The sequence below is a fragment of the Anser cygnoides genome, chromosome 8 (assembly GCF_040182565.1).
Source record: "Anser cygnoides isolate HZ-2024a breed goose chromosome 8, Taihu_goose_T2T_genome, whole genome shotgun sequence".
NCBI lineage: Eukaryota > Metazoa > Chordata > Aves > Anseriformes > Anatidae > Anser > Anser cygnoides.
In genome coordinates, this window is record NC_089880.1 from 26,879,500 (window position 1) to 26,893,469 (window position 13,970).

General features: G+C 39.5%; 1 protein-coding gene across 4 annotated transcripts in view; it reads right to left on the minus strand.

Annotated features, from left to right (window-relative positions):
* FAF1 (Fas associated factor 1) overlaps positions 1 to 13,970 on the minus strand; it is a 164,917-nt gene that overhangs the window by 138,951 nt on the left and 11,996 nt on the right. For all 4 annotated transcript variants that reach the window (XM_048061903.2, XM_048061902.2, XM_067001861.1 and 1 more), the window contains one exon: positions 7,555 to 7,623. Coding sequence is in view for 1 of the 4 variants with exons in the window: in XM_048061900.2 (XP_047917857.1) it covers positions 7,555 to 7,623 (69 nt within the window). In the remaining 3 variants the exon portion in view is untranslated. The remainder of the gene's footprint in view (positions 1 to 7,554; positions 7,624 to 13,970) is intronic.

Below are 13,970 nucleotides of genomic sequence, written 5' to 3' on the forward strand. Positions count from 1 at the left end.
TTTACCCTGAATTAAAAGTTCTTAACCCATTACATACCCTCCTGCAAACAGCAGCATGAGAATTAGTCCTTTCTGTTGTATTAACAAAACTGCACACCATACATGAGACAGCACTAAATAACACAGGTATTTAGAGCCATGACTCTTTTAACAGCCTTAATAAAAAAAAACAACACACAACAACCCTACCTCCATGACAGCTATCCATTATTTTTTTTCCATCACTCCAAAAAAATGCCCTCAAATCGTAGGACAAAGAAAAAAAAATCAAATAATTATAATTCATGGTTTCCATAAACTTGTAAACTATACACCCCTCAGCCTCAGTCAAGGTAGACCAAAATGAGCCATAAATACCTAAGTGAGCCCTAACTACCTAAACAGTCCCCCACTAAGTAAATTAAAAAACATTTTCAGAAACTGTTTTCACCAACTTCCCAGTCTTCCCCAGACAATTTTTCACCCTCTTTAAGCAGATGTGATCATTTGCTCACAAGCAGAAGAAATAGTTTGTATTTCTAACATTCACCTGCCTTAGAACCCCAAAAGAAAAAGATAGAAATAACCTGAAGAAACCAAATGCCCCTCTAGATCTAGCACATGACACAGCTATTAATTGTTGAGGTAAGGAGCATTTTATGAGTTTTGGTCTTTTTTTGTGTGTGTGCCTGAATAGTACCAGGCAAGATCTACAGGAATCTAATATAGACTAGAGATGAGGAAAACCATTCATTTCAGTTTTCAAATCTTTATCTACGGGCAAGCCAGGAATTGCTCCCTTCCCAGCCTCTTTCTTTACATAGGGAACACTGTGAAACTTGAGATTCTTCAGTATTTACACAATATCAGCAGCTACAGCTTTGATTACAGCTTTAATGGGTTTCCTGAGGTGAAAAAAACAAAATCTCAAGATATGGCAATGTTAACATGATTCAAGCAGTGTTTCTCAACCTCTTTTTAAAGAGCAAAAGGTCATCCAAACAAGAAAACAAACCCAAAGACCACCTAAGGTTTTTTTAGGGAAAAAGAAAAAAAAAGGCCATCCAAGGACCAATTTATGTATTAAAATAATGGTTTTATTCAAAACAATCAGAAGCGTAGAACACACAAGCTATGCATTTGCTACTTGTATTCTCCCTTTACTATGCTTGTTTCCTTGCTTGCATGTGTCACAATGACATAAAAATGTCATGACATTTTTACTGGTCTTGGCTCCATGTTCGTTTAAACTCCATTTGCTTTGTAGACCACTTTCTGATGTCTAGCAGAGCACTTGCACGCACGGGACCAAGGCTGACACGGAGACACAACGGGATCGATTGCAATCAGTGCTCACAAAGTCATAGTGTCCCAGTAGCGATATATTGAACTCTTCTCCACACCAGCCAAGGTACCACCTGGTGCCACTGTTAAAAGTTGCACGTGAAAGCAGTTGGGACGTGGTAGGACCTTGTTGCTATCAGAGGTAATCTTCCTTCCTTGAAGCACATGACTGAGGTGACAAAGAAGGACTCTTATTTTGCATTCTGCAATCTTAATTTCCTCTGTAAGCATTAGTTGTTGTTTTTTTTTGTGTTTGTTTTTTTTTTTCCTTAATAGATGACTGCGCATACCGCTCTATGGAAAACCATACCATGCTCACAACTACCTAGAGATCTGCACATCCCATAGGGTCTTCAGTGTAGAAAATATACAAGATATAAATATACGAGGTATATAAAATGAAACGTTTTATTTGAGATGAAGGCATTCAAAAGTAAAAAAAAAAAGATTTAAAATTCATAGTTTAAGAGCTAGTCTTCTTTGCTACCACCCAGCTGCCACAAACTTGCATATAAAATGCACAGCATGCATCTGAGCTAACTCAAAGATACAGAAATGTCACTTTGGGAGCTGCAAAACAGCTGTCAATACAGAGAATAAGAAATCAAAGGAGTTTTTGCAAGCAGGGATCCTGATTTAACAGAAAACACATTAATGACTTCCAAAAGAGACTTCTGTGGGCCTTTGTAAAGCAAAAAGTTCACATGTAATTTAATTGTCTCCTGCTACAAGAGGTTAATGCTGCAGTTGGGCACACAAGAAACTTGCAACTCCTGTATTTCCTGGAGAACAGGCACCGTGCCTGCAGCACGCCTGCACCAGCGAGAAGCCCATCCACCACCATCACTTGGCATTACAGCTCTGAGCTTCCTTCTTCCTCGGCTCTGCTCGCAGCAGGATTTTCAATGCTATGCGGGCTACTCAGCGCAGTAACTTGACAGGACACCCATGCAGAAGGGAAAGAAAAAGGATAAATAAAGGCAGAGGGAGAATACAAACCTCTAGTTCCCATAGGTGGACACGATTGTTCATTTGACCCCAGGGAGAATGCTCTTAATGCACATATACGTCTGTGCTCCTAACAGACAAAACCCTTCAGATCCAGTCCTAGCAACTTCACCAACCCCATATGCAGTGCTGTCAAATGCGTGCCATATTCAGTATGCAAGTCTGAAGTAAAGAAAACAGCAGGTCAACAATACCAGGCAGAAGGGGCAAACGTGGTGAGCCACCACCAAACACCACGTGTAGTCCTGGTTCTGCAGGCACTGAAATACAGCTTAGAATGAAACGGGAGCTGCCAAGCACATGACGATATTGTCCCACGTTTCGGGAAGAGAAATGGCCTCGTGCCAAGTAAATTAATCATCTGGGTTCTGGGGGCAGACTAATTCAGATCAATTAAAAAAAAAAAAAAACCTACAAAGAGGTAACTCATCAAAGCTTCTCCAGGGCTAATCAGTTGGGGAAAAAAAAAGATAAAAGTAATCATTAGTGTTTTAGTTCTTACCAGCTGGTACTGTGATTTATTTTTTTTTACTGCACATTGTTAAGAAAAGAACTAAGGAAGTGGTTAGAAAGTGAAAGATACAAATAATGGATGGTTGGTAACTGTCAAGAGGCAATGGACCATTTTCTGCCTAGGAATTTCATCTAAAATGGCACTTCCAACAGAAATTAAAAAGAAAAATTGTAAAGCTTCACTCACTTTTCTCAGCTCAAGGGTTTTTTTTTTCCTCTTCTTTAAAAAAAATAAACTTATTTACTTCTATGTGATGTTGTCTTTTGGAAAGAAATATAAGCATATACATGTAAACAAAATGGATACTTATATTAAAAGCCCTGACAAATAATAATGATTTAAGAGGTTTTAAAAAGTGAACTAATCATCTGTTCAAGTTATCCATTAAAAAGCAAAAACTTATAGTTGAGTGTAAAAGCTTTATAAAAACAGATGTTCAAAATGTACAATTTTCTCCTTCCAAGGTATAGAAATGCTTTTTGTCAGCTGATTCTTGGAAGCTCTGTATGAGAGAAACTGCAAGTCATTTCCAGGTGCACTCAGCTGCTGGCTTCACTGCAATCAGACTGTGCTTTGAGCATGGAACAACAAAGCTAAGTATAGCAGGAAGGCACAAAGGGCATTTCAAGAATCTAAATTGAAAATAAAAACATGAGTTTTTTAGACTTTTTTTTTTTAATTACACACAATTTTTACAGTGAAGTGAACATGGGATAACCCCACCTTTATTTTGATGAAAATGATTATTCTCTTAAAGTGATATGCTAAGCAGTACCTAATATCACCACATCTACTGGAAAAGACTGAAATAAAAACAACTTTAAACTAGTGACCTCCAAATGAGTAACAACAGGAATGGTCATACTGAAAAAATTAGAAAATTAAGTATGTTGAATCCAGTTTTTTATCCAAAAATCCTGTTCTGACTACCAGTAGAGAATATAAAGTCTTGTTACATGTGAAGGATTTGTGTTTTTCATAAAATCGGTGAAAGGTAAAGGAGATGAGGTTTATTCACAGATGCTGGTATTTGGTATCAGGAGAACAGAATTATCACACATGTAACAACCTCATGTGCATGAAGGCCATATCACATAGAGCCAAGAAGCAGATTACAAATTATGCCATTAATAGGTCATTTCCCTCAAACACAGACCATCATCAGAAACACTTCAAAAGACACATACTTGGGGTTTTTCATACTTTTATTTTATTGTCTTTACACAAAGTTTAAGATACATTTATATTGTCATTCTTACCTTCAAATGCCAAAACAGAAGGCCATAGTTTGAATGAACAAGCTATAAAACCATCAAACTTTATAGCACGCAAATTCCTAACTTTTGCTCCCTCAGACGTTAAAAGTTATTGTAAATTGATAGATGTCAAAGAAACAACACTCAGGAAATAACAATTAGCAATCCCTGCAGGCTTAAGAGTTGCTGGATCCATTTACTGAAAAACAGTTCCATAGAGATGAAGATTAAAGAGATCACTGTATTATCTATGTTAATCTTACAGATTTCCAGTGACACAGAGAACTTTTTACTTCTCGGCCTCTAATAAGGACAGAAATTAGGCTACTGTGTTCCAATACACCCAAAAAAAAATTAAGCCACTTCATGCAGCAGAACGCCACAAAGGCCAAGTCATATGCAACAGTAGGAAACTAATTACTGGTAAGATTGCTAAAACTTCATGAATTGCTTGGTGGGATCATATGTTGTTACTGCATGTGAATTCCTCTACAGCGTTCGCATGATCAACTTGATTTTCAGCACTTGAACAAAGCCAACACAACATTCATGAATGACAGTTTCCTGTATCCCTTCAAACAGCTACAAACATGATTTGAACACTAAAAATATACACAGCTCAGGTTTGAATCCAAGTTGTTTGGTTCCAGGTGGAAGATAAGTTAATGGTTGTTTATATTATCTGTAAGTATCCCATACAGAGGAAGAGACATGAAGACTTCTAAGGGTGTGGGGATCGAAATGGGATTTTTAAAAGTTAAAAAATAGAGAGCTGATGTTTCCATCCTAAACTACAAAGAAAAAAGAAGTCAGATGCATTCTTTTTTTTTTTTTTTTTTTTTTAAAGGTGGCTATTAGAACAACTAAACCAAGAAAGGAGTTCCTTAGGCAATATTCGTTTTTCTTTACAAGTAAGACCTAATGTCCAAAAGATGAAAAACACAGCAACATTCACTCAAGTAACAGGAAAGATGTACATGACATTTTAACACTCGATGCAAAATCTACTAACAAGACCAGGGAAAAAAGAAGTATGAAAAAACAAGCAGTAGGAATACTGCAATAGTGCAAACAAAAAAATCTCAAAAAACTACCTGAAAACATAATACTTGTAGCATGACGTTTGTTGCATATACATTTTTAAAAATTTCATTTGAGCTAAAAACATCCAAGACCTTTTGAATTAATCAAAAACAAAGCCTTCCCTCCTCCCTCATTTCTTGGGGCTGATTCTGTACTTGCCTACTGAATCACCAGGGACACGCACACACACACAACTCCACTACACACACACACTAAAGACCTATGCGATAAGCCTCTCAAAAAATAAGCTTACATACCAGGAAAAATTACAATTTTATTCTACAACTTCAATTTTAAAATACAAAATCCCTATGTTTCTCTTAAGTCATGAACCTTTTTTCATGTGCTGCTTTGATTTTTGAGAAGCTAAAACCCCTTGCCTAACAATGACAGGTTTATTTTTCTCTCAAGCTAGAAACTCTTTTTCTTCTTACATTCTGCCTTCATATTTCTTTTGTCTTCTCTCCTCTTTCCTCACTCTTCTGCATAATTTAGTTTCCAATCCTTTTTAGAAGAAGGTTGCTCTTAATAAAATAAAGAGCCAATGTCCTTCTAATGACAGTCTCAGGGCATCTTCGTCACTTTTATTCACCCTAATTCGTTTATTTTTCTTCCACGACTTACCATTTCCTTTTCATAGACACTTTTCCTGAAGTACCTCTTACATCCCTAATTTATTTCTCCTTTCTTACTTTCCATATGCCTTTTTTAAGCTTGCATTTTTGGGTCATTACTTCTTTTCCCACTATGTTCTACTTCTAGATCATTTAATCATCACTAATAAAATGAAGTATGGAAAGGGATTCTCATAGCTGTGAGTACTCCACTCCCTTTCTGCTCATTCTGGAGTCTCAAAAGAAAAAATAAATAAAAACAAATCCACTTAGTTGTTTATAACATTTTTCATCATAATTCTCTTTTTCAACATCACCTGTGAGCATTTACCGTATGTTAAGCGTACACTTTACAAAACCCTCAGAATCATATTCAGCTGATTTAATGCATCATATTGAGGACCTTAAGACCTTAAAATGCATAAGGCACTCTTTGCCTTCACATAACAAACACTAACTTTTAAAACAGCCCCCACTACAACACAACAAACTACTGTGGCAAAGGATGTTTTTAACGGTACCACTCTGCCAACACACATTCGGGTTTTCCTGTTTAAAGACACGTACATGATAGGTACACCCTTATGCACATCGTTTTCTCATTCCTGCTTATATTCTGACACATTGCAAATGAAGACGTGGTATACTTCAGCCAATACTAACTTTAAACACAAGGCTTCAAGTGACTGGAGTACAGAGAGTTTGATTACAATAGGTTACAATATCACGTCATTTTAATCACTGTGCTTCAAAAGAAATACAACATTCATCCTAGCAAACACTGCTTAAAACTTCACCATCCCTGTGACACTTAGTTTGTAATCATTAAAACATGGAGAATACTCTAAACAATGTTTTGGAAGCACAATGTGGCAGACAATTGAAACTGTATCCAAAGTCAGTTTCAGATAAACTAATTTATTCATTTTTAAAGCAAATTTCTGATCATTTGGATTGATGCTCAGTTCACTTGTTTGGAAAAAAAAAAAGAGGAAATAAAAGGTATTGCAGTTTAAAGGAAGATCACTTTGTTTTAGTTTATATTTTTACACCTTAAGAAAATGAATTAATAGTTTCTTTATTTATGCTGATAATCATGCTGATAACTCTCTACATGGGCAGAGAGTTTACCTTAAAATATATAAACCTGTTTTATCTGTTTATTTTCCCCATATTTGTCTGCACACTGAACCTTGTTACAAACAAGACAATAGTCTTCTTAGGATGAGCTTGCTGTTTATTCTGTTTGTGTCTGGATAATACCAAATCTAAATCAGGTACAGCCTTAATCTGAATTATGCATGTCCATTAGCAATAGAGGAGCAAGCATCTCATTTTCAAATTAAAAATATATTAAGAATTGGAGAAGTTGTTATTTTTTCCACAGGCATTTACACTCTCAGGAATCTTGTGTGCGTATGCAAGGTGTCTTCCAAAAATGCCGCCTTACTTACACTACTTAGAAAATGAAGCATAGGACTAAACAAACAGGAAACTAAACACGATGTGAAATGCTGATTCAGAGAAAGAAAAAGAAACAAATAAAAGTGGCATGAAGACAATCAAAGTATACCAGGGTATGTGCAACTCAGTATTTTGTTACCTGACAATGAGGCTTTAGCAGACCAGACAGAGTCTGCATATAAATTGTTTGCCCCAGCCATTAGAAACATGCAAATTTGAAATAAAGGTAATAGCTCTCTTAGCAAGATGGCACATTGCTGTCGATCTAAAGTCATTTTCTTAAAATACTTACCACTAAATCCCAGTTATTTTGTTCAAGCAAAGTTATAGCTTCATCGATATTTTCTATACCAGTACATGCCTAAAAGAAAAAGAAATAGTAAACTGAATTAAAAGCATTGATCAAAATAACTATTAATACTTAAAAATTAATTTCAGCAGAATGACAGGAAACGTATAGGTCTTTCGTTTCTGTTAGGAGAGGATACTGCAAAAGTCAGATTCCATGTTTCAAACACCCAGAGTTTTGGATATAGTTCCCTCTTCCACCAGGAGATTCTTCTGTAACCTCGAGCAAGCCACACGCAGAAGCAAGTAGTTGTTTGTAACTTAGGACAACAGTTCTGTCTCATAAACATGCTTTGAGATTTCTAGGTTCAAAACTCTGAAACACATATTACGTTAAAAGAACTACAAAAATACTTATTTTGAGTTGGTTTTTGTCTAAAACCAAACCCAACTCTACAGCTTCCACCATCGCCTGATACCCCTACGCACTGTGGGTGTTAAAAGCCCTGTAGGTGGAGAAGAAGGTGGCAGGTGTGACTTTCTGATCGATCCAAGTGCAAAGGAGCACCCTTGTGAAACTATTTAAAATGAAGATTATCTAATGGAACATTTAAAGTGTTTTCCTTTCAGATAAAAAGCCTGTATTTCGTTCTAGCCCTATACACTGGCTGGAATAATAGTTCAAGAAATGTAATTCAACAGGATTTTTAAAGTAGTGGTAACATCCATCAAAATGGTACTGTAAATTGAGCTTAATTCCAAATGCAAGAGAGCACCTTGCTGCTCAGTGAAAACCTTGGTCCAGCACCCTCTCTTTTTTTGATATCAGTACCTTTCCAACTATTCAACTTCAGCAGACAGAGCGCTGCTATTCATTCCGCCACGTAGTTGCTACCATTCACACTGAATGATATCAGATGTATTTCATCAGATGGAAGAAACGGACACAGTTACACTTCTTTCTGGAATTTATCTTTCATCATAATCAAAGCTATGCTCAGTATTCAAGCACACAGATGAGTTCAGACTTTTACAAGATCTGAAGCATAATAGCGTTCCTTCTGCTCCACCACACAGTTGAATAAAAACACATTCATACAAATAAGTTTTATATAAGCCACATAAAAAACATCCAACGTTTTAGTAGCACTAGTACAGAGTTAGATAGCAGCAGCAAACAGATCAGTCTTCCCGATTCCAAAGATGTATCGTTTTGCTTTATGTGCTAAGAGAGGAAAATGGCAGGGAGATGGGAACAAAGAAGAAAACCCTTTTTCTCCCCCTCCCTCCCAAGACATACAAAGCCATCAGGTCATACATTTTCCATGCTCGGTCTTGACTTTTCTCAGTTTACAACAACAAATGTATGACACAAAAAGAAAGAAATTACAAAAAAAAAAAAAAGCCAATTGAAGTTTTGCTGAAGTGACAGTCTGAGGTTCTATTTACAGCAAAGAGAAATACACTTAAAATCTGGCTGGTTTAGAAACTAAAAGCCACTATTTGCAATTGATCAGCCCTGTAAACCCCACATGACTTTTCAGAGAATTCCATGGTTCCAACCAGCATGTCTCCATGCTTACAGGTGTTAAAGAAAGATAACACGATTCTTAATAAGCAAGGAGAGCAGTTTTGTAGAACGCCCTTGGACCACTTTTACAATCACTTTTAAGAACTGCTCAAAATCAATTAAGATTTCACTTTCCCGATTAACTAATTTTGCTGGTTGTCAATAGAAAAGAACACAAACATTTCTGAATGACAATGGATGAATGAACGCTACTCAACCTAACCGCAAAACCAAGGCTTTAAGATCTTCCTTAACATGCGTCAATGTCACATTCACAGCAGACTGTGACTTCAGAATAACATTTCAACATGAAGAAGAATTGAATCAGACACTACAAACTCTCACATACAAATTTCTGCCTCAAGTCATGTTCCACCACTGGTCTAAACATCCACAAGACAATTAAAGAAGAGTTTCTTTCCTGCGTTATAAATTCAAGAAAGTCATCTGGTTTGCACCTCATTTATTTTCCCTAAGGAAGCAGCACACAAAGCAAGTCCTCGCTGACAACCGTGTCACCAAGGACTTCTGGAGGGGGAGATCAGTCCCAGCACAACCTGCCCTACACTTGCTTTTCTTTTCTTCGGGAAGATAACACAGGAAACCATCCGGCTCTGTGAGCAACAAAACTAATAAAGTCTTGCTCCTTCTGGGTTTGTGTCTCATCCCTAATTGCAAGTGCTGATTTAGGCTTTTCCTGTGGCTGGCATATTTATAAAGCCTTGTTCTTATGGTCTTTTTTCCAGGTTGTCTGGCTCTATTTTCATGAAATCTGGAAGAACTTCATTGGGAGGAGTACCTGGGTTCAAAAGTTATTTGCAGGGACACCTGGGTACGATATTCCTATATGCCTTACTTCTTTAGGAAGCCAGACTAAGAATCCCAGGGCTTACTTCTTTACAATACATACAGAAAGTGTGGGTTTTGCTTTCTTATGCTTTTCATTCTACACAAGGGAAAAAAAAAAAAAAAGAACAAACCAGATGAAAACCTTCAAAATATAGGAAAGTATGAGCTCCAAAAAAGCAAAACCACGTTTGTTATTACGCAGAGTGATGCTGAGAATTCTGTTTGGATTCAGTTTAACTGATTTTTAACTCAGATTTATTTTCATAAGAGACCTGTTTAATAGAAAACATTAAATATTTCAGAAGAAAATTCCTACTAGCAAAGTACTAAATCTTGATTCAGTCAACAGCCAGAACATCATCCAAGTTTAAAACTTAAACTACCAGAGTAAAGGAAAAACCTCCAAGGTTTACCGTTTTTCAAACCTTTACACACCAAAAAGAAACCAAGGAATTTATCTGAAGGACAAAGGGGGAGGAAAAGTCTGAACAAGTGCATTCACCTCCTCTCTGAATTCCCTCTCAACCTAGGATAGCATTATTACCCTTCACAGCAGCTACAGCACTTCTCTAGGGACTGAGAGTCTCTTCTGGGATTTTTCAGAGGAAAATGAATATGATGACGAATAAACTACTGGTTTGCACTGAATGCACAAGCACAGACTCTGAAGATAACACTAGCGAACGTTAAAATAACTTCCGTAGTGTCCTGCTTTTCCATACCAGGTGTGTGTTTCTACCAGCCAGATTTAGATTTGCATACCGTAAAATTTCACAGCTCTTCTCAAAATGTTTTTCAGGTAGCTTCACAGCTTAACCATCACCTTAGTTGCTGACAGAGAGCTTATCCTTAGGGCAAAGTTTCACGGCTACCCATTAGGGGTCCAATTTTTAAATTTAAAGCAACCTTAATCACCATTAAAAAGTAAAGTAGCCACCGAGGACATAATTCAACAGGAGAAAAGTTGCAGGGCAGACAGACTTCCAGGCACCCAAGACAAACCTAGGAGGTGCTTACAGAAAGCTATAATGTACGATGGAAGACTTGCTCTTCCAAAGCCCTCGCGGGGCAGCCTGACCTTGGCAGGCATAACAGCTGGATCTGGGTTTTGAGCCCCTCTGTGACCCCCCACCTCAACAGCGAAGGCTTTAGCCTACCTCCACATCGCAGGAAAGCAGCTGACTTCCCCATCTGGCGGCAGCTGCTGCTGAAAATGCTCCTCCTGCACCTGCTGCAGAGATCCAGGCAGTTGTTACGCGGCGAAGCGGAGGAGACAACTGCTGCTCCCAACACAGAGAGCCGGGCTGTTACTTCTGCAGCCGCCCGGCGAGCAGCAAGCAGCTGCTGCCGCCTCAAATACAGAGCCGGGCTACTGTTGCCCTGACAGGCAGTGGGTGGCATCTGTTGCACAGAAGCCGGGAGCAAATGGTATCTGGCAGCCAGGCTGAATTCACTACTCTCAGCTCACCTGTGGCCCCTTCCCCTTCTTGCCAAGGCACAATGCAGTACTCAAACGTATCCAGACAGCCAGGTTGAGCCAAACAGCCCGCAGCTAGATAGCAGTGACTCAGAGCCTCTCCCGACATTTTCGCTGAGCAATTCTGTATTTCCTTTGGCTACCAACAGTAACTATGTTTTTTTCCCCACAAAGGAACCACCTCTAACCCAACCCAGCCTAGGCTTTAGCCTCGAACATTTCACACCACGGGTTCAGAGCCATTAAAATCAGACCGACCGATGGCAGTGAATTACATGGAGCATCATTCGCTCCTCTAAAAGCTAGCTAGGAAAAAAGAAATAAAAATCACTTTGAGCCCAGCTAATCTCCACACACACTCTGCCATCTACATCCTGAGCAGGAGCTCCTGCGGTAACCCAGTGCAGATGCAAACACAGGTACCAAGCTCTGCCCACACAACAAAAAGGATTACGCCGGAGCCACAGCTCCAAGTACCCCGCACAGCAACAAGCTCAGACAACTGATCCGCAGGGCAGACTCACACCAGTTGTCAGCTACAGACTTTCTCCTCTCACTAACATCACACCCATCTGTCTCAGAGCAAGGCTAAGCTACCATTATTCAGTCCAACGCCCAGTCCTCAGATACTGAAACAGCTGACACAGACTCTCCTGTGCTGGACGAAAGAGGGGAAAAGAGCTTTCTGTCATCAGCACTTTGTTGCAGCTGTAGCTCAGTCCATCTTTTTAATATTCATACAAAGCTACAATGTCCAGAGAAACAACCACATTAAGGCACGACAAGATTCAATGGGCGACCTGGGAAGACAAGCTTCCACCCTTTGGCATCTCCTACAAAAGGCCAGCAAGGCAGCGCAATTCATCTCCATCACTGCACAGACAGCACCCTAGGAAACGTTTCCTTTCAGAAGTATCCAACGTTTTGTTGTTATTAGATTTAGCAATACAACTGGAGCTCTCTCTATTTCATAAAGATATACGAGTTTTTATAGAGAAATCAAAACCACTGGCGAAGAGCAAATACTGTTAAAGTCAATTCACTGTCCCTTCAGCACGTTACCCCTCAGGAGATGAGATGCACTAGGAGCACGAAGAACTCTTTTCAAGGACAGGCTGCAGATCTGCCCAAGACAGCAGAGTTCTCAGGGGCAGCAGCTAAGGAAACCTCGGAGCTGCTCCTAATAGCACCCGAAACATAGGCAATGTCCTTCTTCGCCACCTCCTTGTGTACTTCCCTCTCCAACACAGTATCTGCTAGACGTCTGCCCAAACCCATAAAGCTTCAGAGCAGTAATTCACCTATGGCATAACCAGAAAGTGAGAAACTTCTCTTGAAAATTCACACAGGCTCTGTCACAGCGGTAACTACTTCAGAGCAACTGAATCAACGCGTCCCTAAAACAGGTGAGACTAAACCAACCCGCTCAGCCAAGCAAGTAAAGGCTTTAGTGCCATAATACCAGATTTAGGCTCCACATGTAACGCCCCTCTGGCCTTTAAAGAGATTCAGCGCATTCAGCCACACACCACGGAGAGGTTTTGGTACCTGGGAACCTCTCACCCCACGGCCTCACCAGCCTCAAGCCCAACTCCCCAGACCGCCACACCAAAACCCACGAGCCCCTCTGCGGCATCCCCCGTCGTTCTAACCTCGCAACAACCCTACCGAAGTGAGGCTGCTCTTCCTATGAGTCACCTGTGGTTATTAAATCAACTTTTACTTCTTTCTGGTTTAGACAAACATTTATAAAACATCCAGGCATATCGACTGAGACAAAAACTGAAAGGTCACCTACTGCAAGTATCGAAATGAAGAGATGAGAATGCTTCTCTGTTTTTACATACCTCTGGAGACCACCTGGTAAAAATTAAGCAGATTCGCCAGCCGTTCATTTAACAAAAGCAAACTGACACACTTACCAGTGTTAGAAACCTAGAAAGGGTTTAGGCACACACACCGGGCTGAAGTTTTGCCCAATGCATTTCTACTCGCACCCCCACCTGCTCATAAGGTTCCTCCTTGTACTGTTTGAGTACCACGGTAAACAAAACCCTAAAGCAAAGGATCACTAGCCCCTTTCTACAGAAGGAATGGAGGGGAACACAAAAAAAGAAAGGTATTCCTGAAGGTCACACAAGACTTCTCCACCTACTGGTTACCAAGCAGACAAGAGTGAACTTTGCCCACGCTCTGAGATGACAGCAAGCCTTCTGAACAAAGCAAGCAGGGTACAAAGTCTGAGCTGGTAGTGTGAAGCTCCAACCACTTCTGAGCAGAACTTGGCACCACGCTAACCACTTTCAAATGGTCTCCAGCAGGCTCTGAACACTCCGGAGACTCTGGAACAAATTCTGCTTCCAGAATACCATGAAGGCACACCCCTGGGAAGACCACGAGCTGAGCCAAGACATGAACCCTGGTCCCCCAAGCCCCATGCTAACACTTCAGCATTTAAGCCACATGTTCTCTGCGCTACACACAAAGAGCAGGGCTCAAACTGAATTAAAAACCAAACCAAAAC